This window comes from Trichogramma pretiosum, unplaced genomic scaffold (genome assembly GCF_000599845.2).
Source record: "Trichogramma pretiosum strain Unisexual culture from Peru unplaced genomic scaffold, Tpre_2.0 scaffold32, whole genome shotgun sequence".
Lineage (NCBI taxonomy): Eukaryota > Metazoa > Arthropoda > Insecta > Hymenoptera > Trichogrammatidae > Trichogramma > Trichogramma pretiosum.
This window is the reverse complement of record NW_019641641.1, coordinates 141296-167749: the sequence shown is the minus strand read 5'-3', so window position 1 is coordinate 167749 and position 26454 is coordinate 141296. Positions and strand designations below refer to the sequence as shown.

General features: G+C 30.5%; 3 protein-coding genes across 3 annotated transcripts; 2 read left to right on the top strand and 1 right to left on the bottom strand.

Moving 5' to 3' along the window:
* Positions 1 to 1914: 1914 nt before the first annotated feature.
* LOC106652764 (signal peptidase complex catalytic subunit SEC11A) lies at positions 1915 to 11875 on the top strand. The gene is made up of 4 exons (XM_014371896.2): positions 1915 to 1962; positions 7400 to 7509; positions 7947 to 8096; positions 11576 to 11875. Exons 1-4 carry the CDS (start codon positions 1915 to 1917, stop codon positions 11808 to 11810), a joined length of 543 nt encoding a protein of 180 aa, XP_014227382.1. The 3' UTR covers positions 11811 to 11875.
* A 10-nt stretch (positions 11876 to 11885) lies between these two features.
* Positions 11886 to 15370, bottom strand: LOC106652765 (small nuclear ribonucleoprotein F). Its single transcript, XM_014371897.2, has 2 exons — positions 15206 to 15370; positions 11886 to 12237 (listed from the first exon to the last, which is right to left on the bottom strand). The coding sequence occupies exon 2, from the start codon at positions 12227 to 12229 to the stop codon at positions 11963 to 11965; it is 267 nt and encodes an 88-aa protein (XP_014227383.1). The 5' UTR covers positions 12230 to 12237; positions 15206 to 15370; the 3' UTR covers positions 11886 to 11962.
* A 647-nt stretch (positions 15371 to 16017) lies between these two features.
* Positions 16018 to 24085, top strand: LOC106652768 (cytochrome c oxidase assembly protein COX15 homolog). Its single transcript, XM_014371900.2, has 5 exons — positions 16018 to 16274; positions 19293 to 19413; positions 20095 to 20227; positions 22943 to 23570; positions 23645 to 24085. The coding sequence occupies exons 1-5, from the start codon at positions 16200 to 16202 to the stop codon at positions 23909 to 23911; spliced, it is 1224 nt and encodes a 407-aa protein (XP_014227386.1). The 5' UTR covers positions 16018 to 16199; the 3' UTR covers positions 23912 to 24085.
* The last annotated feature ends 2369 nt before the right edge of the window (positions 24086 to 26454 follow it).

Sequence of the window (26454 nt, the reverse complement as noted above, 5' to 3'; positions counted from 1 at the left end):
TAAGAGGGGGGTGGTAAGTGGTAACACAGTCTCGACGCGAGAAGAAAAACGAAAACTACGTATCTCGTTAAACTACGAACATTTATAAAACATGATTATTCTTAGTTTTCGTTTTTCTTCTTCAATAATGCATAAAATTGGATGAAACTCGACCACAATGTTAATAAGTGTAGTAGAAATGTGCGTCCACTCGAGAACTGGCGAATGACACTCTCAACTTTTCAGATTTAACATATAAAATTGCTTGATAGCCTGGTGTTACCGACTGAGCGTGTGTATAGCGGACCCTTAATAGCGGACACCTCTGTTAACGGGCACTTCTTTCGTACATTTCAATCATTTTAACGGGCACCGAATGATGAAATATTGAGATGAACTTACAAACATTTTGAAAAAATCATCAAAAACCAAAAAATATCCGCAATTTCATACATTATTGATTATTAACACTCATTTGTAATTCATTATGAAGTAATGAATGCATAATAACAGTATTTTTAATTTTATATCATTATAGTTTTATCTTAATTTTCTGTCTACCTCTGAAAAGCGGTCACCTCTCAATAGCGGACAAATTCCTCGAAACTATCAGTGTCCGCTAAAGGTAGGTTTCACTGTAGATATGTATACTATTTTTCATGAATCCACCAGCAGAAATTAACTTTTTCGTTTGGTGGCTGCGCCAAAAAAGGTTACTATCGTCTGAGGTATCATGAAAATAAGTTTACTTCAAAATGCTATGGAAAGGGAATACATCTGAGATTCAGAAGGGTCCGGTGAACTTTGCACCCGCGTGAATAGGTAAAGAATGGTTGGTGATGATTTTCGCGCGCTCTTGCTGATTGTTTACCACGCTGTTCAACCAGCCTAAAGAAATTGCACTTCAAAAATAAATTTGTAGAATGCAGTACTTATCTGACTTCATGAACTTTCAAGTGAGTAAATGATTATCAATAAATGCAATGTTGTTCAATATCCTGCAATGTCTAACAATTCCAATTGTTAACGAGCTGAGAAATCGGAGAAAAATTCGGAATTAAAGAGATACGCAGTGGGTCCCGAGGGGATGTTCAATGGAACAACCAGTTTCAAAATCTGAAAGTATAAAACAGCTTTTTTATGATAAATTGAGTAGGTACACATTAAACAATGTTATAACTGTTGCTTTTTGAATCTAACATCGTGACGTCATAATGCTAAAATCTAGATCGCAATGTATGCATCCGCTCTCTTTCTGACCGTTAAAATAATAGACATATTGTTCTATAAGGACCAATACGCTTTTGCATTTTAGGACGGCCATTTTGCTACATGATGTTATAATCGATCTCATTAACTAATTTATTGGTTAGAGTATCCACTAATGTTCTATGGATTTATATACCTTTCACTTTATTTCTGAAAAAGTAAATCATCGATAAACTCTTAAATAACTTTTTTTAAAAAAAATTTTTAAAAAGTATATTTTAATCAGAAAATTCATTTTATCTTCGAAAATCCGTAATAACATAAAATATATATTTTTGTAAAATTGAAGATTAATAAATTAATAAACAATTATTAATAAAGAATTTATTTTATGTACTATACTTCAGACTATTTACTATATTTACTATACTTTAGAATTTATTTATTTTATTTACTGTACTTAATCTTCTGATTTTATTTCATGAAGTATTACCTTAATGTATGCCGGCTCGTAATTCACTCATTTTTTTTGTAAACTAACCTTCATGTTGAACCAACGACGATTTAAATAAGTAGTACGATTCACAATACACGATTTACGATAGATGAATATACAAATAAGAAGTTTACAAATATTAATAATTAAATAAACTAAATATTTTGTTCGTGAAACAAACATTGAGCTAAATAACCAGTCATTTTTAAGTGTATTTATTTTTTTCAATCATGTGGCGAAGCAGTTTCGATGATGTTAAACGTATGAATAAACGTCAAGTAAGTAAACACCAAAAAACAATGTACATCGATGAGTAAAAATTTCTCTTCATCTTAATCAATTATTACATAGATCGAATCAAATATCTAAATTCGTTTTATTTCTAATTAAAATGAAAAATTGTCATGTATCGAAGACATTACATGACAGATTTTGTAATAAAAATATGAGAATAATGTTCAAAGTGCCATGGTCTTGAACATATTGTTCAATTGGAAAAAAATGATTGAAATTTTCAGAGCAATTTATGCCAGTACCAATGTTCTTTTAAATTTACTTGATCAATCAACTATTTATTTCACATATGTTAGCTTATATTATTAGCAAAACAATTTTTAATTAGATTCATAGAATGCAAATTAATTTTTAAAAATAATAATAAATAAACAGAACCCTTCCCATGCCTTTTTTTTAAATTTTGAATAGTCAAATTTTAATTAGTAGTAGTATTTTTAAAAGTGCAATAAAAAAATTGCATTGATTACTGTGAATTCTCATGGAAAAAAAAACAAATCATGATCATTTTTATCAGTTTTTATTTATTTTTATTAAAATAAACCAAACTGACAAAAATAAGCTCTAAATGTAAAGAAAATTATTAATGTAAATAGATATTGATATTAATTTTAATATGTATAAGAATTCAAACACATAAGGTATTGAATAATTTTCTTTTTTGTGCACTTATTTTCTATTTATATTTTTCCTTCGCTTTATGTTTATATGAAAAATTATTAGTAAGAGCTCATCTTATGAAATGAGTAACTGTACATCCAAAAGAGTCAAAAGAAAAATATTCATTAATTGATAAAGAATGATTCTAAACTAGAGGCGTAATCCGATAAGATTATTTGAATTGTTTTGTGAGAATATTATAAAAAAAAGTAAAACTAAGAGAAAATAAAAATTAAAAAAAATATATTAAAATTAAGATAAAAATAAATGCAGTGCAACAATGTACATCTGACTAGCATTGATTTTGAAATAGTTTATTACACCTGTATATAGGAGTTAAATGCATAATAGTAGTTATGTTCCAGAGTAAATATTAATCAGATTCTAAGTCTTCAAGCTCAAACTAGCAAGTATTTTGTTAAACTCCAATTGCAATAGGAATAGATAGATTAGTGATTTTGTATTTCTACCACCACTGAAACTGCTAATGTGTTGTAAAAAAAGTATGGAAAAAGATTTGATGAAGAAGTGAATGTGGTAAAAATATTTAACATATTATTAGAAAAAAGAATTATTCCCTATTGTCTAATAATTAGTCTTAGAGATCAGAGTAGTGAGTCAGAAAAGTGAGGCTCTCTGACACCCATATGCTAAAATCAGCTCAAGACACAAAAATATGCATTAACACATGTGACTTGAAATATTTAAATGAAAAGTTCTTTTGTTTTTCTTCTTCTAAATAAAATTTGTGACAAATAGTAGGGAGTAGGGTAGTAGTTAAGTTCAAGTTTCTGCGCAAAAAATTGTCAACATGAAATTTCTGTGGAAGAAGTAAATAATGCCCTGATGCAAAGGTTTGTTAAAAATGATCATAAATCAAAAAATACATTTTTGCATCAGTTCATCGATTGCATATAATTATATGCTCATCTTATGCATAAATACACTCCGCAATAAAATTATTGCAAGGAAAATTTTTATCAAAATTTTGTCAATTTTTATATGCTTCTTTCTTCGTCTATTTTCATACTATCGGAACCAATTTTTTTCGATTCCTTGGAAATTTTTTCCTTTTTCAATTCATATATACTATAAATAGGCTCGAGCTAACATCAAATAACCAGTTGTATTTGAGCGCAACGCTAAAAATGACTGAAAAAAATCTATTTAGCAACGTGCATCTGGAATACAATAATTTGTTCATCAAAATCGAGGAGCGCGTGTCGCGCTCCACCTGGCAAGTGTGACGAACTAAGTGACGACACGCCGCTACACATATACAGCGCCTAAATTCCCGCCAACTTTCTTTTCGCTCTCATTTGAATTTGATTAGAGATATCGAAAATCTGATAGGACCATCAGATTCCTTGAGAAAATAAAATGATGTGAAATCGTTTTTATATTTCTCTAATATTTTATGAGATATTGAACCATTGTATTGTTAATAACTAATTCTGACCCAGTCGAATCGATACCCCCCCCACGATATTCGTAATCAGCAATCAAAAATACATCGATTACGCTATTTTGAAAAAAGGTTACACAAATTGGCTACGGGAACCCTTATGTCGCCCTGACTATAATTTAGTGACTAAAATTTATTTCTCACTGATTATATACAAATATAATAACTTTTTTCTTACTCATTTTTTTTTTTTATCTCTGAAACCATTTTAATACACTTATAATAAATTTTTTAGAGATTTCGATAAAATATCGATTTGTGATCAGAATCTGTTAGATATGTGGTGAAACATTTTGTGTTTTGGCTTTCTGTCCCCAAATTCTGGTAAATGTACGTGTTCAACATGTATAGCAATAAGTTGGTGATTTTCCTATTTTGTTATATAAACCAATACTTTTTGCCAAAGTCTTGCTGCCCCAGATGTTTTGTAAATTCAAATATTACAAATATTTTAAAAATTTACTTGTTGTTTGGCATTTATTACGTTGAAGCTGTGAAAGGTAGTGGGCAACATAATTGGAATAGGTAAACCTCGAAGATATTTTTTAGTGTTACTCATAATTAATTCAAAAATGTAACTAATTACACAGGCACACAAGAAGAAAAAAATCATCAATTTCAAAGACCGGACCTAGTGGACTTTATGTTTTTTAAGTCGCTAAATCCCAATATGGTGTCGATTTTTCAAAATCATATCGATTTAAGGTCATTTGAAGGTCATTCAGATGTCAAATCATTAAAAAAGGTTAAAAAGTCTAAAATGAGTCCTATATTGGTTTTCGAGGATGCTGAATTCAAATCTGAAGTCAGATGAGCTCTACGAACCTACCGTCAAGGTCATTTAAAAGTCAAACTTAGAGAATTCAATATAAAAATCCGAAAAATATCACATTTATGTTTTAAGGGTCTCTCAATCTCACTTTAAGTTCATTTTGACTATACCTGGTCATTATAAGATCAATTTAAGGTCATTTAAAGGTCACTTTAAAAGCGAATCTGGTAAACGCGATAAAATAACAGAAAAAGACTGTGTATAGGTTTTGGGAGCTGATTAATTCAGCTTTTTTATTGAGTGACCTGTAAAAAGTCAAGATTGAGGTTATTTGAAGGTTAAATTAATACAAAGAATACAAAAATTGATGAAGTATTCGTAATTTTGCATGCCTTTTTACTCTTTTTTTGTGTAACGCACCTTGTCTTCTTCAAACGATCAGCATGAAGGTCAGCATTTGCGTTTAATTCCTCTACGTTGGTTGTTTCTCTCTTTCTCTTCAACATCCAGCAGTAATCAGCCATCATCGCAAATTCTATCTACATTGATATCGCTGCTCCATATGTTTTATATCTTGATGGATCCATTCTCCTTGCTCGTCGCTAAAATTTCCAGTTTTACAGGGAATACAGTTTATAAGATATAATACATTCCATTTCGCCAAAATGTTTTACCATCGTAGACATTAAAATTTTGCTATAATCGCTTCTGTGATTACCTTAAAAATGTTAAAAGCTACCCCACGCACCGTGGTCCATCGAATATTTCTTCTTACAACTTTGCATCAGATTTATGAGAAAACTTAATTCTAAATATTTGTAGCATTCATCATGAAATTGCGGAAAAATGGAATGGCTTGTAAACTGTATTCCCTGCATAATAATACAGATCAGTTCCCAGAAAACTTTGGATATTTTAGCGACGAGCAGCGATATCAAGATAGATAAGTTTGAACTTAAAATGACCTTGAAAATGAGATCATAGAGGTCATCTGATTTTAGATTTGAATTCAGCATCCTCGAAATCCTGAATAGAAGTTTATTCCAATTTTTCAACCTTTTTTTCATGATTTGACCTTTAAATGACCTTCACATGACTTTAAATCGATCTGATTTTTAAAATCCGAAACCGGATTCGGATTCAGTGACCCTCAAAACATAAAGTCCACTAGGTACGGTCTCTGAAATTGAAGATTTTTTTTTGTTTTCCTGAGTTAATAATTTAATTAAGAATTGTGAGTAAATTTTTAATTAATAGCATATTACGAGCCAACAGAGCGAAAAACTGGAAAGCCAGATAAACAAGTTTTGACTGGAGAGTAAAATGAAAACTCAGCTTTAATTATTAATTCAACATTGATTTTTAATTTAAATTTTGTTCGATGAAGATGTTTTGGCCTTATACCACACATCGAACATCAGGTCGAAAATGAGGTCTTTGAACTAGTCAAAATTTTACCTTAAGTTTATAGATCAATTTCACTCTATTAAATTTTCAAAACATCAATAAAAGTGGTGACCATAACTGCGACTTCCAAAGGAAATAAATTGTAAAAAGTACTCACGTTTATTGATGTGAAACATCTTTATTGGCGTTTGGCATGGAGGGTAAACCCGTGAAAAACGAGCGTCCGTCCGTACGAGCGAGCGCAACTTTGGTAGTATAAGTGTCTATACACGGAAAAGTGATTGGCTCTTGAAAGATGAAGCTATGAGAACTACCCAACACGATGCAGACTTACACCACAGGAGGTCGTGCCGATTAACCTTTTCTGAAGCTGTTTTTCCTTTTAGAAAGTCAAATTTGTTAAAATGTTTATGAATATATGTAAATAGTCATAGCTTCGCTAGCCTTTGCTAGCCTTTTTAGGACATTAATGGAACTATAGTAAACACCTCAAGTAAAATTTGAACAAGTTATATTTAAAAATATTAAATCATTGAACTAATGTTGTCACACGTCGACAATGACATATCGTCGTTGCTTTTCTGTTTTTAATCGTTGACTCATAATGGAAGTGTCCACTATAAATAATTTTATTAATATTTTGAAGAGGTTAACCTGGTAGAAATGCAATTCGCCATTCTTGGAACGCTTTTTCAACATTAATGGTCATTTAATGGTCACTAGTCATTTAGTAACCATAAATTGAAAAAAAAGTGTCACAAATTGCCCTTACAATGTTGACTATAACATAAACGTCATGTTCTTTGACATGATTATACGTTTCGTAGCACTTTAACCTAAATAATATATAAAGGCATAAAATTTTTCATTTTAGTTAGATGAAAATTAGTAAATTTTTTGGCCCTTCACCTAAATTCATTTTTGAACATTTTTATACACTTTTTTAAAATTTTGCGAAATTAGCAACTTTGGAAATTTTTGTAACCACAAAAGTTTATAGAAGAACTGAAATTGAACCTTTAATTGTCATTTTTTTTATCTTATTTGAGAAATTTGCATAGTTTATATATTTGGTCTTAAAACATTACAGAACTTATCCTATCAAAATTTTTTGCAGTTCTTATATCAAGTTCTTAGTTTTGGAATGATTGTTTCATCAGCTCTTATGATCTGGAAAGGATTGATGGTTGTAACAGGTAGCGAAAGTCCTATAGTTGTTGTTTTGAGGTACGTACAATAAATTTTATCTCTAAGAAAATACGTTTCTAAAATAATTAAGATTGTCGTTATGACTCGTGACTATTTAATTCACAAACTTAATTAGTGTAAAAACATTGATCAAGCATAATTCAGTTCGAAAAAATTTCTAAACAAAACTAAATACACTATACTATAATATGTGCTAAATTTGATAATGCCCCATTGCCACGCACAAGCAGCCACGACGGCCTAATTACTCAGTTTTCCACTCGCCTGCAAACGGTCAAATAGTATTTATTAAGGAGGCTCTTTTAATTCAAATTTTCATTCATGTTAAATTCATGTTAAATTGGTTTCCAATATCGAGTAATGATATAAAACTTATTTTTTGTAAATCTCTATCACCTCATATTTTATACTTATGACTGTTGTATCTTTTAATAATGTATAAAAATTTCTTTCAGTGGAAGTATGGAACCTGCTTTTCACAGAGGAGATTTATTATTTTTAACAAATCATGCTGCTGAACCAGTAAGAGTTGGTGAAATTGTCGTCTTCAAAGTCGAAGGTCGAGATATACCAATCGTGCATAGAGTAATGAAATTACATGAAAAGTAAGTATTTTGCAAATAATATTAAATTTCAAACAATTAAAGAATAAGTAATATCTAGCTAATTCTAATGGTCCCAATTTGGAACCTATTGACAATTTAAGAATTCTATTCTATTCATGTACATGCGTACGACGCACGAACGCATGCGATAATTGTAGGTACTGTGCCTCAGCAGCATCTGTTTGCGTTGCGTCTTATAATTGCGAAGTAATATGAGAGCTGGAGGGGCTAAAATATGGCCGTTCTATTAGCCACTCCTTTACTAAAGGCATAGGACCGGCGATTAAAGCGGCCATCTAGAAGGCTCACATTACTTTCCCATTGGTCAGTATGCGTGTCAAGACTCTGCTAACTCCCCTCTACTGCGGCTCGTAACATAGATGAGTGTGCTTGGCATGCCTTTGTAGCGTCTATGTACCGCTGTGTATTCCTGTCTGTCTGTCTCTTTCTCTCTCTCTCTTTCGCTCGCTCGCTTGTCTCGCGTACCTGCACAAATTCGTGCTTATTACTCGATCGCAACAAATCCATGACTCGCTGAATTAGCCTTTTTTTTGTACACGTTTGGCCACTAGGGCAGATGTGTGTAGTAGACCGGTTGTTATTTCCCTAGTTGTTCCGATCTTCGCTGTAGACCTTGACACTGGTTCCTAGGGTTTAAAAAATGAGAAAAATACGTACACGAGTCCAAAAGGTAACAAACGAGTGCCGAAAAAACCAAAATCAATTTTCAAAAAGTTTTCAAAAAATTCTGAAAATAATTTTTTCATATTTTTTGACTAATTTTAAGACGTTTTTGTTCTTTGCAATTTTTACATGCTTCTATCTCGATATAAAAATTGGAAAGTTTAAAACGGTAGTTTTTTATGTTCGAATTTCATGATGAACAAAAATTTCTCATTATGTTTTTAAACTTTGCGATTTTCTATATCAAGATAGGGTAAACTGCTCAGTTAATAATCGAATTAATGTTTTTCAGCGTTAGAAAAACTAGAAAAAATGAATGATTGCGTTTAGAAAAAAATAAATAGATTATCGCGTAGCTAATTAAATATTAAACCAATTAAAAATACCTAGTTATATTTAGAATCCATTAAAAACGCCAACGTCAGCCGCTCGAACTAATTTTTTTCTTATGATAGTTAACATGTGAAAACGCCACGCTGCGCTAAAGCTCGGAGCCAATGTAGATATATATCAAATACGCAGAGAGTCCGACACACATCGGCCACCTAACGGTCAATCTTTTTCGGGGACATTGCCTAATGGCTCCACGCACGTATTATATATATGGGTTATATCACTAAAGAGCTGATAGTTCAAAAAATGAAATTGAAACAAAGTATGTACTCTTGGAGAGTACACTGAAAAATGAAAATCCTGAAAATTTCAGCCCTATCGGTTCATCCCTCATGGATCTTCAGGGTCTCAAAGTTTGAATAGAATTTTTCAAATTTTATTTCGATTTCCTGGAGTGAATTCGAAAAAATTGTTCAACCATGATTATTGATGTAAAATTTGACGAGGAATCGGAACAAAAGCTTGTAAATATGATTTTTGATAAACATTCTGAATTCCTTCAGAATTAATGTGTATTCAGAATTTTGCATGAATCTTTGTCCTGCTCTAGATTGAGCTAGGAGGTTTCAATCGGAAATTTGAAACGGTCAAAATTTATTAAATTTTGACAAGGAATTGAAAAAAAATATTTTCCAATTTTTTAACCTGAACCATCGGGTTCTAGGAACCTTTTTTAGTTAAAAATAGATTTTTTTTGGCCCTAGAAGTTATCGCCTTCAATTAAAAAATCTGAAAAAATGTGAGGTTATGTATCTTCTTGAAAAAAACAAGAAAACAACTTTTTTTTTAGATTTTTTGAGGCTCCGTATCGTCATAAAAAAATTACTTTCGTTAAAAAAAAGGGTATTTTGGCTTCAAAAGGTGCGTTCATATCTCTAAAAAAATTTGAAAAAATTTGACGTTACTTTTTTTGTTGAAATAAAAAAGTGAAAAAATTTTCGAATAGCTTATTGCATTCTAACGCCGTAAATGAATTTTCAAAATTTTCAATGATTTTTTTCTGAAGGCCTGAAGCACTCAAAAAATCTGAAAAAAATTCAAGGTTGTTTGAATTGTTAAAAAGAATTTTTGTGAATTTTTTCAGATGCTTAATTGCTTCAGGGCTTCAGAAAAAATATAGATAGAGAATGGACGTTTATAGCGGAGGAGGGGGGTAGTAGGTCCAAAATTTTGATTTTGGCACTTTTTTAATCATGTAATTCATACCAAAAGCGCGTCAAGATCGATGATATACGTGCGGACGACAATTTAAAAAATTATTATTTTGATCCATATATACAGGGTGCGGCAAAAGTATGGAGACACCCGAAAATTTCGCATAATAAGCGTAGAAAAAAAATCAAAAACGTCATAACAGACATATTTTTCGACGAGGAATCCAATGGTGACCTTGAATTTGACCTTGAACATAACCTTCAAGCTCCAGCGACCCAAAAATCGATTTTTCAAATGGAACCCCCATTTTTTATTGCAGATTTGAAAAGAGCACAAAATTTTACGTTAAAACATGTATTTTGTTTTTTTTTCAAGGTCATTTTAAGGGCGTTATAGACGAAAATAAAACCCCAATTTAACCTAAAATTAAGTTCAAGTAAGGGCTTTTTTTCTCATTGTACCGCCTCCTAAATGACCTTAGAAAAAAAAACAAAATACATAGTCAAACGTGAAATTTTTTACTCTTTTCAAATCTGTCATAAAAAATGGGGGTCACCGTGCGAATAATCGATTTTTGGTTCACCGTAGCGTATAGGTTATGTTTAAGGTCAAATTGAAGGTCACCATTGAAAAGAGCGGAAATTTTTACGTGAAAATATGTATTTTATTATTTTTTTTAAAGTCATTTTGGAGGCAGTACAATTAGAAAAAAAGCCCTTACTTGAACTTAATTTTAGGTTAAATTGGGGTTTTATTTGCTTCTATAACGCCCTTAAAATGACCTTAAAAAAAAAATAAAATACATGTTTCAACGTAAAATTTTGTGCTCTTTTCAAATCTGCAATAAAAAAGGGGGGTTCCATTTGAAAAATCGATTTTTGGGTCGCTGAAGCTTGAAGGTTATGTTTAAGGTCTAATTTAAGGTCACCATTGGATTCCTCGTCGAAAAATACGTCGGTTATGTGGTTTTTGATTTTTTTTCTAGGCTTATTATGCGAAATTTTCAGGTGTCTCCATACTTTTGCCGCACCCTGTATACAGTTTATATAATAGCGGAAAGAATTTTGAAATTTCGCGCTTTGTGGACAGCTCGTCCGACGTGAGTTTCGTAATTCTGATGTCAAAGCGCTACCAGTACTTTTCACCATATAATACGAGAGCAAAGTTTTCTCCGGATAACTCTGATTCTAACTTCATCAATTTTATTAATGTGTTTAAGACCTTAACGATTTTTGTTTTTGTTTCAGAAATGAAAATAATAACACTGTCAAATTTTTGACGAAAGGAGATAATAATTCTGTGGACGATAGAGGTCTTTATGCGCCAGGGCAACTTTGGTTGACAGAAAAAGATGTTGTTGGAAGAGCGCGAGGTTTCTTACCTTACGTTGGAATGGTTACAATTTATATGAATGAATATCCAAAATTCAAGTGTGCCATTTTAGCGTGCCTTGGAATGTATGTTTTAGTTCATAGAGAGTAAATGAATAATTACCACTAAAAAAATATGTGATGAACATTTTATTCGTTCGATAAAAATGAAAAATAAAAAACTAACTTTTTAATAAAAAAATTTACATTTTATTCTATACTTTTGTTTGTGGCGCATTCAAATAGAAAATTATCATTCAATCTTCAATCCTTCATTTCGCCTTCTTCATCTTCTTCGTCTATACCTCGTATGTATAAAACGTTGTTGCATCTAATAAGTACTTCCCCAAGAGTACCAGTGCAAGCTCCATCGATATGTTCTTCCGTATTAGCAAGTTGCACATTCATGTAACCATCAACTGAAACAAGATAACCTTTGTATTCGTGTCCCCATTTTAATTTTACCATAACTGGTTTTCCGGTAAGTCCATTTAGAAAAGGCTTAGGGTTTATTGGCATAGTCGCTGCCATTGTGAAATCTGTAAATAATTAAATTAATTAAACTCAAATTGTATTACTTAAGTACATATAGTCTATATAATTGGTAAACTGAAAAAATTTGAGGTTGTTTTTCAATGTGATAAAAAACTAAAAAAATTGTCGAGATTAGTATCGGTTCATATCGGACTTTCAAAGTGTTCAATTATTTTATCTAAAGCTCTGAAGCACTCAAAAAATCAGAAAAAATGCATGGTTTCGTTGAATGGTACCTTCATGGATTTTTTTTAAATTTTTCAATAGCTTCAGGGGTTCAGAATATATACATAGAAATAGAAAATAGATGTTTGTAGAGGGGGGAGGGGAGGGGGTCTACTATAACACCAAAAGCGCGTCCAGAAAGGTGAATATGTGCTCACAGTTTTGTAAAAAAATATTATTTTGACCCATAAGCAAAGTCTTTTCAAGGCCAAAAATATGGGAAAAAAATCGCGTCAAAGCTAATTAGAAATTTCGTCATTTTGAGTGTTAATGAGTGAACTAGAAAGTTGAGGGGATTGTAACGCTATTGAAACTTATTTTCAATTACTCTGATAAAACCTTTAAATCTCATACGAAAAGCTACTCATCACACCCCCACATGATACTCATTTTACCCTAACGACGAGGTCATAAAGGTATTCTTGAATTATCAATACCTCGCAATTCAAAGATTTTAGCAACTTTGTAGCTTCATTAGTGAATAGAAATTGTAGTTTGATCATTTTCCAAGCGATTGACATAATTTTCATCATTTTGTTTACTATATGAATAAAAATGATCATGAAAAATTTTTGTACCCATCCTGTCCCAAGTTCCTCAACAGTGGGTTAAAGTTGCTAATATAAATTATTTATACACATTATCAAGTTTAATTCAAAAATAAAAAATTATGTGCACTATCAAAAATCATTTGATCCAAGATTATAAAAGATATATTGGGTTATAAAAAAATATTTAGATATTATCAATACTATAGTGGGTTGCATGCAGTTGTCTGTAAGGGAAAAAAGTACTTTATGATACTGGAAGATACCATATCTTTACTATCATATAAAATATATCCAACTTTGACTGTAAATCATAAGAGTTCATGTCCGAACACTATAAATATTACACTATAAATTAGATTTTGAAATTCATAATTTATTAAAAATTTGATTTTTCAAAGTATTTACAGTATGAATGAAGCCAAAAAAGAAGTCGTGAGGGTTGTGAAACGTAAATTAGATATTGTTTAAAAGTAAATTTATATCAACTTTTGTTCTAAAACTTTTTTATTAAAAGGCCTTGACTACAATTTTTCTCATGTAATAAATTTTTTATGATTAACTCTGTAGATTACTTTTAGTTTCATAAAAATTTTTAAACATTCACATGGCTCTTTTCAAAAGGTTTGAAAATGTTAATATTTTAAAAACCTAAAAACTCTTGCAAATTAATTATATGTCTATAATAAAGGATGTTCAGAAAAAAAGAGGCTAGACATTTTTTCTAAAAATTCATTCATTAAAAAAAAAAAATACTAATTCTGATTATTCGACAAAAATCCCTCAACATTTTTTCAAGGGTGAAATTTGATAACCAAAAAGATTAGATAATTGGGGCCAAGCAGGTTAAAGAAGGAAATTTTTTAAATCTAAAATAGTTAATGCCTAATGAATGTTATTTACAGAAGGAAGTTGGTTTGCTTTTACTATACTGGACTCAAAACAACGAAAATTGCTCTATAAAATCATAATTAACAATTATACATTAGTTTTACAGATGAAATAAAAAATTGATTTCGAACTTGTAACAATATTCATTGATAACTTTGAATATTAGTAAGACTCATATGATGTTTTCCACAGTGATAAAATCAACTGATATTCATTGTAAAAATGTGTAAAAGAAACCAATTATTGTTCTAAGAACTTTTGGTACAGTACAAAGTATTTAAATAAAAACAGGTTATACTTGAAATTGTTATGTATTACAATAATTCTGAAACTATATTTGCAGTCCAAAGTAACCCATACCATTATTGTTTCGCGTAAGCGAATTGGTATCTATTGTTATACAAAGATGAGTTATCTTAGACTGTAAATAGACAAATTCTAATTTTACATAAAAGATTGAACATACGATCGTCCAAGGGAAATGGGTAAGATAATAATTTATGTTCTACATATACCATGAAATAAACATGATAATTCTGCCATTTTAAATGGTTTTTGTAAAATTTCATATTTAAAATAAATCTAAAAAGAATAACAAAAATACTTAAAATAAATTGTAATAATGTTACGATTACAGAAGTAATCTACATTTTATAGTTAAATAGCATTGCACAAATAGCACAGAGCTCTTAAAAAAATATACTTCTATTTTGTTTCATATAATATGCAAAAAGTGGTCCTGAAAATGTTAGTATTAGATTAAAAGATTAAAATATCAAACTTTTTTAGACCTCCTTTGTGAACCTTGTGGTCATACAAAAAAATATAATACTTATCAAGTAAATGACTACCCAGGTATCACTATGAATATCATTTCGTTCATGAATTGAGTAGAAATCTACATAATAAATTACTTAGAGAAATATAAAAGAGTTTATATTTTGGCAAAGAGTAAAGAACATTATTTCAAATTTAAGAATTGATATTTTGATAAAAAAAAATTATCCAATCATTATAAGAAAAAATTATAGACATATTATCAATTATAAATCTATTGCCTTGTTGTATATGTTTTAGGATCTAACCTTCAAAGTAAGAAATGGTTAGTGGAAACTAAAATGGAAAAGTTTACTCAGATCTTCTTATTTTTATCACTTGACATTTGATGTCTTTCGATTTTTTTGTCTAAATAATAATGTTTACAATATTATGAGAATAATTTTAAAATATATGTTTTATAAATATTTCTAAGATGATGTTTAATAAAATGGTTAATATATGTAATATAATCAATTGTTATCTAACTTACGATTTAGATAGTTGAGAATGAACAAATTTAAAAACACACTGATGTTTGTTTACGGAAAACAACACACATTCAATTCAAATTCTGTAAGAAAAAACTGAATAGCGAGTGTACTGCAGGTTTTGCTTTCATCAAAAAAGAATTGGGAACTGAAATGTACCGTTGCAAGTTGGCAACACCTCGTATTAAGTATCACCGTAACCCATCATCTGTTAAATGATGAAATGAATTTATTTTATTATTAACTTATTGCGCAAGTTAGACGCGTTTAAAAACCGTTTTAAAAAATAATTGCGCGTTGCCTCCTTTTTGATAAATAAAAAAATTTATCTACGGCTGCAATGTTTTTAAACAAAAATTTTCAATCAAAAATTTTCAATCAAAAATAATCATTTTATATGTACATAATTAATACAATCGACAGCACGTCTTTCGATATAGTGGGTGATCAGAATGTCAAAAATATTAAAGAAATTTATATTTCTATCGATAGAAAACTATAATTGCATATTCTCAACGATTTCCCGGTAATGCACAATGCGTTGAAACACGATTAGTCATGATATGGATTTCTGTATGCTTATACATGTTTCAATTCCTGTTCCTAGGAATAAAATTAATCGTTGGGTATAACGTGTGTATCACATTCATTCAAGATTGCTAGAGAGATCTCATGCCACAAACTCACGTGATATCTTAAAAAATTACGTTACATTATATTACATTACATTGTATTACCCATTCATTCAGGGTGGGAATAATTTTTGTATCGCGACAGGAAAGAACCGAACTAAACTTGATCTAAGATGGTATTATGTCGATCGTACAATCGTGCAACTCCCTTAATGTTTCACAATTTTGAATCACTTCACTTCTGCTCTTACGCTATCCAATATTTGAAAAGAAAGAAAAATAATATGAAATATATGTGATAGAAAATTAATTTTCAAGCACAATAAAATAACACGTTATATAAAATTATAGTAATCCATTCAAAATGAATTTCATTAACAAATTTTTAAGACATAGTTCAGATAATTTTAAGAATATATTTATAAGAAAACAATATATGGTAAGTTTCTTATTTACTTCGTATATCGTATTTTAATAGAAACTGAATTTAATACAACATTTTTCTATTTAATGATTGATTAATGAATGACACTAACGCTACTTTGAATGCTGATATACTAAATTCAGTTTCTACATTTTTTTTTAACTTGCAGCCTTTTTTGTAATTCATGTTTGCCAAATTTTACATTGTATAAAGTAATGATTGAACTATTTACATGTAAATATTTCTATTGTGTAGGCTCTACTAGCAATGAATTATTGTACTATAAAAATTCAAAGTAATTTTAAAATTTTGAGTTAATATTTACTTTGATTGAAGATACCTTAGATAGAAGATTGAATTGTTTTGATACATCCTTTATTAATGTTTTCCTACAATAAAATAAGTTTAGAATCATTATGAAATTAGCTTCTTTATCTTTCAAAAAGACAAAATAAATCAGAAATAGTAATAACTTACATATATAGAACCTACATAGTTATTGGTGAATATAAATAAATATATGTTTTTCTCTAACAATCAGTTTTATAAATTTCAAGGTATATATTTTTACGTATAATGTTGTAATTAATTTGCGATAAAGAAATCTCAGAGTCCTTGATGGCTCAGTATCGTAGTTAAAACTGGATAGTTTGTGTTTTTCAAATTTAATAGGTTTTTTAGTAATATTACCAACTTTATGAAGTTAAATGCGCTTCATCACTTAATAAGTTATAGTTTTTAATATTAGATGATGCATCAAGAAATTATTTTATCATTCTGCATAATTTCTACAAGTGAGCAGAGTGAGATTTCTTCTCAAGTAATCAAAAATTGTCGCGTTCACCCTATATTCTCTTTGTTCAGCTTATCATAGAGATTAAAAACTTTATATTTTTTGATTTTAAAACTTTGTTTTTCATCTTGTTGAATGTTGAATGCTGAATGTTTACCCCTATACTTCCATCTTTTTTTTATAATTTTAATTAGTCTTATAAACTACAGTATTTAATTCATACAATCTAAGTTTTCAATTCAGACCCACTTACCTTTGTTTGGATACTTGAAAATCGTTGGAAATATGCCGTTTTACATTTTCTTCCGTTATCTTCTATTATCTTCCGTTAATCTTATAAATGAGCTGGAAAAGATAATAACATAATTGCCCGTAGACATCCGTAAAAAGCTCGGAGCTTTTCAACTCTCCCGTAGATACCCGTCTTCACGTAAAAACTTTCAAGTTAATTTCAAATCTGGAAAGAAGACTGATTTTTAGATTTTAAAAGTTCCAAAATGGAACTTTCATTAGTAAATTTTATATCAATGTGAGATCTATACATAGATTTTATTCGGGATTTATATGAATTTCATATCTCAGTTAAAAAAATTTATGGGTTTCCGCATAAATTCTGCGAAGAAAATGCATAAATTCCTTGTATAATCTGCACGGATCATTTTTGTAAAAATCTGCGAAAACTTTTCGACTATCTCTTGAAACCTAGCACCACGTTCGTATACCTTTTCAAGAATTAATTCAAAAATCTACGCAAATTTTTGAAAAAAATGTATAAATATATTATTGAGAAATTTTCGTCCCGAATGTATACTTTCAACATTGGAACTTTCCAAAAAGGTTTCTGGCACGTCATTTTATATTCCAAAAAAATACTTCAATAAACGGGCAAAATTAGTCCGGGCGCCAGCTATGGGTTGAGTATACAATTCGAGGTCCATAAGGTAACCAAGTGTATTTTCATGTTTTTTGGTGCGCTGAATTGTTTTGTGTTGGGTACCAAGCGTTAAAATTGGTACTTTAAAATTTATTAACAAATTTATTGTTTATAACTTGAAAAATTTGTTTAAAAAAATCTGAAAAAATTCACACGTATTTTTTGACGAACTCTAAGACTTTTTTGTTTGCATTTTTTCGTTTAAGACGTTCCTTACCGATAACCTTACGGATATTTATGTCTTATATAGTAATCTCGAACACTTTTTTTCTACTTAGGGGTGCGGGAAATGCGCCATCTAGGTAAATGACCGAAACTAAAATAATTTAATATTTAATTAAAAATCGAATAAACATTTAATTATTTCAATAAAATCTAAATATTTAAAAAAATGCAATATCGGAAACTAATGATACTTAACTCCTTTGATAAAGCTCTGTGTAAAGTTTAAAATTGGTTTTTACAAGAGAAATTTTTCGGTTCCTATTAAGAATATTTTTAAACTCACCTCAAATTATTACATACATATATCCTAAACGCATTGACGGTTGAAAGGAAAAATAATTATGATAATTACAATAAATATTGAATAATAGTTATTAAATGAAAATTAGTTGATTTTGAAAAATATTTAATTGATTATATAATGTTTTGCAAATATATTATCATAACATTAAACCGATAATATATTTAATTTCTCAAATCAAATATTATCTATTAAATATTTTATTGAAATTCATTTGGGCGAACAATTAAATCGATTTTGTTGAGTCAATTAAACGAGTTTTTCAAAACTATTTAATATTTATTCATAATAGATACATATTGTGTTGAACCCAAAAATTAAATGATTTAATTGACATGAATAAATATTTTTTTTTGAATTTAGAAAATAATTAATTGGTTCAAATACAATTTTGTTACCTCAATTGAATTTTTTTCAATGAAATATATTTAATTGATTCAAACAAATCTTTTTCTCATTGTACTGGTCGAAAGCGGTCAATCACTGGTATAAGTACCCTACTCAGATTATTTTTTGACGAACTAGTATTGAAATCATTTTTTTATACCATTTGTTCTTATTATCCGAACATGCTTTATATTCTCTTGAGACTAAAATTTGGCTCATTCCTTATTTTTGAGGTACGTCATATGTTCGGTAGTACACGTTACCGTTCCACTTGATTTTTTTCAAATTTTTCTGAGACATTATTTTAAAAATTGGTCAAAATCATTCATGTTCCATGTAAAAGTGATGAAAATACAAATTTTATAAAATATTTTATGAAAAATTATTTTTCAGAAAACAGTATCATACGTACTGCAACGGTCACAGCACGTTCCTTCGACTAATGCATCCAATAAAATCATTGGTTACTGGTTTCTGACTTGTGGTGGAATGGTTTATGTTGCAGTTTCCTTAGGTATCAATATCTTGTTTCTTACAAAAATTTGTCTTTGTGATCTCCCTTGGGAAATGTAATAAAAAAAAAAAAAAATGTTTCGGGGAAGATTCAAACCAGTAAAAAAGTCCTTGAGATTCAAATTTTTACTCTGATGTTTGAGCCATAAAGTCTTATGTTAGATAGGGGATTTTCAAAATCATGAAAAACTTGAATAATTCCATTTTTTAAGATTTAGAAATTGAGGAATTTTCGTTTTTTAAATCTATTTAAAAATACCCATGTAATTATAAAATACATTCAAGGAAAAGAGAATCTCGAGTTGTTCAATAATCTCTCTTGAAACATTTTCTTATGAAAAAACATTTTTTTATAGGGTATTTTCAGAAATTTCTCATAACACAAATCTTACTAATCTTTCACAAAGTTTTCTCGTGGTCTTCCATATGGGGTTTTATTGTGGAATAACATGTATTTTTTGCATGAACTCCTATTTGAAAATCGTTTGTAGAGACATAACTTGGAATTATATAAAAATATTAGTATTTTAACGAAACTTAAATGAAAGTTCTATCATAGAAAAAAATTTTTGTGAATAAGAGAAGTTTTTGAATCTAAAAAGACGCAATTTGACCGGCTTCACTGTATTTTGTTTTTTTAAGATTAGTGTACACAATTGATATCATTCAATACTTCTTCCAGGTGGAATAACTAGGTTGACTGAATCAGGATTATCCATGGTCAATTGGAAACTTTTCGGAGAAAGAATGCCATCTGATAATGATTCATGGCAAGAAGAATTCAAAAAATATCAAGAATTTCCTGAGTATAAAGTGTATGTTTTTGACCTACTCAATTTTATAAAAGCTGTGTTGATAAATTTCTGTCTCCTCAGCAAAAAAAGGTTTTAGTTGATATGGTGCATTATTTCAAAAGTGTGATATTTGGAGTGGGTAAAATGGGCAATATTGGAAAAACCGAAAAACTTACTTTCTTCTATTTTGAGTTTAATTTTTCCGGACCCCCGTAGTTTCTGACACTTAATTCTTTGTTTTTTCATGGAATATTTACTTTTTATCGGCCATCATCTAATGCGTTTATTTTCTTATTGCAAACATGAAAATTTGTCATGGAGAGGACAAATCGCACTTTTATCAAATTGCACGACGATAACAAAGTTGAAAATTTTTTTTCCGATCAACCACAAAAATTGTTTGTAAAAACGAACGTTTTTATGCCCCCAGAGTCAAAAACTAAAAGTGCTAGCTCGAAAACTCGACGATCACGGAGGGGACACTTTATTTTACTATTACGATTTTCGTGTGCAACTATTGTTATAGCGAAGCTGCAATTAAGATTTGAATATTCTACGGGTAAAAATCGAGTACCTTAGTTCTGAAAGATGACCCCCATATAGTTAGAGAGGTCAAAATGACTGTCTAGCACGTTTACTGGCCCTATATTTGAAATGATGTAAAATTTCACATAATTTATGGACACATTTGTTACTTATGTACAATTGATTTGAGACCATTTAAGGTGAAGAGTGATGCAAAAAAACTTTCTTTAGGATGTATAGAATAGGGCTCATGTACCACAATATTGCTGAATATTTGTAAAAATGTGTTCAATGAGTGGAAACAATTGATTCTGAGTTCAGGACAGGTCACGGAGGGGACATTTTGTATGTTTATCCGGCTGGCGAATCAATGTGGTCTTTATTGATGGAAATTTTATAGTTGCGAAAGGTAGAATTCGGTAAAATGAAAGGTTCTACCGTCTTATTTTCATTTTTTTTAAATTTTCTAAAAGCTACAATATCAAGACATGTCATATCACGCTTTTGAAATAATGCACCATATATATAAAAATATTGTGCCCTATACTGTAAAGTAAAAATGGATTCAAGAATGTGAGATTGATATGAATGATTTTTTACACGTTTTTTACAAACTTTTAGTTTCTATTTTTTACAAACTTTTACTTTCTATTCACTACGTTTGATAAGTGTAGACATAGTCTGAGTAAACTCTCACGACCAGTGGCTCTAAGGTCTAAAATCTCACCGGTACCATTGTCAGATATTACTTTGGTTAGGACTCTGGCTAGCTTTTTTGTGCCTCTATACTAATACTGACTCAAACCTATCCTCTTCTTCTTCCTCTTTTCAATCCCGCAGGCCGTACTCTTCCCTGTTTCTATCTTCTCTTTGCGTCTCGTTTTTGCCGCATTATTAGTCTCCTTCTTTTAGCCCTTTCTTCGGTACTCAATTTTGTCTTCACCGAGCAGGCGAAGTCGAATATGACTTGCCAGTTGGGCTCTGAGGAAAATGTTAACTCTATCTACTTATCAGGCTTCAAATATCCCGCAAATAGTTGGCAGCGCTCTTTTCTTTCATCCGTGAATCGCATTGAAAGATGATATGTTTGGCATCTTTATCTGCAGGTGAGCAAACCGAGAACAGTTCGATAGTTTCGTTATTGGTTTGACGTACGATTGACCTGGGGCACGTAATATATTATTTCATATGCGTTCTATATGCGCTATAACTATAGTCTCAGAGAGCATCTGGTATAAATTTGATGAGTATACCGATCCAGTAGTTTTCAAAATTTCTTCAACAGGCCACAATCTTATTATTTTTTCGATTATTTTTTGATCGGCTGTTCCATTCTTAAAAACTCAAAGCAATGCATAAAAATTTTTTTCATGTAGTTCGAGAATGTAATTTTTGAGTGTAACAGTTTCCACATCAATTTTCATAATTTAAGCTCATAAAAAATTAATAAAATTAAACTCTTTTTTGCTACCCTTACGATTCTCCTTTTAAAGAAAAATATTTTATGAAATAGTATGACGAAAAATTCCTTTTATAGCACTGCGTGGCATAAGTTCACATTTATGGCACGCTTTTCGGTGGCATAAGTCACCCATTCTCTCATCATGGCTCGGGAAAGGGGGCATGAATGTGACCTTAGCACAGTGCTATAAAATGTTGTACGATACTCGTGCCAGGGGACACTTTTCGGCCCAGCTATTAGGACCCTCGCTGCGCTCGGGCCCTAAACTACACCGTGCCAAAAAGTGTTCCTTATGCCACTAGTATCGTAAAGTACTATTTCGTCATACTATTGCATAAAATACATTTTGTAATTTTTAAGCGTTTTTGGAAACTGGTGTACAGTAAAATGTCTCATTTTGACACTGTTGTGCGGTAAAATGCCTCGTTTAAAATGAAAGTATTCTTCGCTTAATATTGCATAAAATGTTGTATGCAATACGTGCCCACTAATAACTATTGTCGTTAAATTTATTTTTTTTTCATTGGTAAAGTGTATGAGTGTTGAAATTTCGAAAACATTGGAATTATAGGGCTGACACATAAACCAAAGTCAAGTGGCGGTCCCCAGGAGTTCGAATTATGTGATTTCCACTGCTTTCCTTTTTTTGTTGAGGAATTTTAAGATTTTTATAATTTTTACTATTTATTGATATTAAAGTTATTTTGTTTGATATGTTCTATAAGAATAAAAAAGAAATTTATTTACAGACTTAACAAAGATATGAGTCTAGAAGAGTTTAAAAAAATTTGGTGGATGGAGTATGCTCACAGAATGTGGGGACGACTTATTGGAGCTGCATTTTTTCTCCCAGCCACTTACTTTTGGGCTACCAAAAGATTCAATAAAAATACGAAAAAAAGAATATTGATGTTGGGTGGTTTGATTGGCGCTCAAGGATTAATGGGATGGCATATGGTTAAATCAGGATTAGAAAAAAACTTAAGCGATCCTAACGATATACCGCGAGTATCTCAATATAGATTAGCAGCACATTTAAGTTTTGCATTAGCTCTATATGTTGGATTTCTTCATACTGCACTAGATTATTTAGCCCCAGTCAAAATAAATAATATGAACTTTTTTAGTTCCCAAAATATTCAAAGTCAGTATAAAAAAATTAAAAAATTGCGTTTCTTTGCACAATCTTGTAAAGGTTTGATCTTTTTAACTGCGGTATCTGGAGCTTTTGTCGCTGGTCTAGATGCTGGACTAATATACAATTCATTTCCAAAAATGGCTGAATCATGGGTACCTAGTGAAATTTTTCACCTTCAACCAATATTAAGAAATTTTACAGAGAATCCTGCTACAGTTCAATTCGATCATAGATTACTGGTATAATTTGATTTTCATTGTCTTAAGTTATATTTTTTTCATATTCATACTTAATGATGAATGTTTTATTACAGGGAATATCAACTTTATGTTTTACCACCTATGTGGGAATATATTCAATCAAGTATAAGTTACATCGTAGAGCTTGTATAGCAGCTGTTGCTATGACAGTTGTGGCTTACCTCCAAGCATCTCTTGGAATTCTCACATTACTAAATCAGGTGCCTATACCTTTAGCTGCATCGCATCAAGCAGGTAGCGTAGCATTGCTCAGTGCAGTTACCTGGTATTGTCACGAAACAAAATTTATTAATAAATTAAAGACAATGAAAATGTTTTAAAATTTATTTAACTGTAAATAGTAATGTATCTTATCAAATGTGTCGTTATGTATATGATCTTCATATTTGTCAACAAAGTTAAAGTCTTTGTTAATCCTCGTTTTAATCATCGCATCATTGTATGTATAAATATATTTATTCCGTGTTTGAATAAACATTGTGATCTTAAATTAACACCATTGATCTCTTTTAGTTCAATTCAATAGATATAGGTTTAAAAAAATTAATAAAATGATTATACAATACAAGGTTTTATTTGTGCTTGCTAATTATTTCCTTTCACACAGATAAAACCAAATTACAGTTATAATTACACATTAATGGCCTGTAACAAGTTGGTTAAAATTGATTTATTACGTCTTCATGAAAAAAATAGTACAACCAAAACTCCATGAATTCCCACTGTTAACGATCGCTCGAGAAATACTGCCTACGATTAGAAAATATCAAAGTACCCAATTTCAAATACAAATTGTTTTACGGGTGCCTGCTGTGTTTTCCAAAGCACTTCACATTTTATTTTAACAGAACACTCATTGATCTCACTATTGCGTCGACGATTCCAGTCAGTTCGTGCGTTATGCTGCTGGAGATTGGGGAACATCCACAAATGACGTCATCACCTGGAGGGGGGAGGGTTTCATCACACTTGATGACAGTCTGCCAACTATGACGTCATAAATATTTACGTTAACACATATGATTTTAGCAGCGCGAAAAAAGAACTTTTTAATTTTTTTATTAAAATATATAACCTTGAATTTTTTCAAATCGATCCATAGATGGTGCTAGCGTCTAGATCCAAAAAACGTTGATTTTAATCAAAATCAGGGTTGTGTAAAATCCATGGAGGGAGATGGCACAGCTGTCGAATAACAATGCACGTGTATTACTATATATATTATTTTTCGACGGTTGCGCCATCTCACTCCATGGATTTTATACAACTCGGATCAAAATAGATCCTAAAAGCCGGAACTTCATCTAAAAAAATTCTGAATTTTTTTTGAATTCCTTGTCAAATTTTAAAACTTTTTTGTTCTTTGCATTTTTCATGCAGTGTTATTTGATCGTAGAACTCGTACAAGTCACAGGACGCTGGGTAGACGTTACAAAGACATGAGCGCCGAGCGCGCAGCAGTACACGGCGAAGAAGTACCTTGTCTACGTAGAATCTGCATTTCTATGATCATCGCGACCGACCGGAAAAGGAAATGAAAAGGAAGTTTATCCGTTTGTTTCAGGGAGAATTCGCAGCCTCCACAGTCTCGCCAGATGAATAATAGTTCATAAATCTCTCATTTCTTAAGATTCTTACTCGAAAAAATTTACAAACATACTTAACAACATGAATAAAATGACGTTTTTAACAATTATTTTGAAAAGTCGATTTTTAATTCACTGCAGCTTTCAGGTTATGTTCGAAGCCAAATTCGATGTAACTATTCGATTCCTCGTCGAAAAATACGTCAGACGCAGGGTTTTTGATTATTTTATAATGCTTTTTGAACGAGATATCCAGAGGTTTCCAGATTTTTGTGATGCCCTGTATAGGGGAGAATGCCAGATTATGGAGCGATCACCTAATTTGGCGCACCCTTCATTAAGTACTTTCAAAATTATTTTTTTAAATATTAATGATATTTTAGTAATCTAGAAACATTTTAAAGCTTATCTACCGGAAAAAATAATTTAAAAATATCTTTAACAAAAAATATCGGCGAATGAAAAAGTGCAACCTTTCTCTTGTAATATTATGATTATGAAACCTGACCTAGTTTAGTAGAGCAAATTGGGAATGCGATTAAAGTTCAATAAAACTATTCAATGATTCAAAAAAATATGCTTATTCATTCTATATTATTAATATTGTTATTCACAAATTCTATTTGATTTACACTACATCATCTCAATAAGTTAAGTCTGGGCAAGGATTCTGTGCGCCAGAATAGGAATAATGTGCGCCGCAAAAGGCAATAGCAAGCCTTGCGCACCAATGTGACAGAATTTTTTCGATACTCGATTAAGGGGGAAAAAATGATATTTTTGGCAATAATAAAAGTACCCAAACAAAGATAAAAACTCTAACTATCATTAGGCATATTGGGTATTATGTTTAAAATGATACATTTTTTATAGTAGTCGAAAATTCCTTAAGTGCGCCATAAACGGGGGTTCTCCCCTAGTTAGTTTATTAAGGGGTAATTTTTAACATACCAATCGAAAGCTTGGAACTTTCTCTTTCAGAGAATATATTTTTTATTAACATGGTTGATCTTTTAAATTAGTTATAAATAATAAATGACCGTGTCCCATAAGAGCCCGTGTTAAAATCGCCATTTTTAAACTTGTTTATCTCGAAAGTTTGATCGTCAACCACATGTTTTTTTTTTTTGGAATCTCATTTTGAAGATCTAACAAATCGATTGATATAAGTTTTATCTTGTTGGATGATATTTTGTATTATGTGTAGAGCCTCCTTAAATAAACATATTTTCCAACTACTTTTTCGCCGTTTTACTTTTTACTACTCGACAATTTTA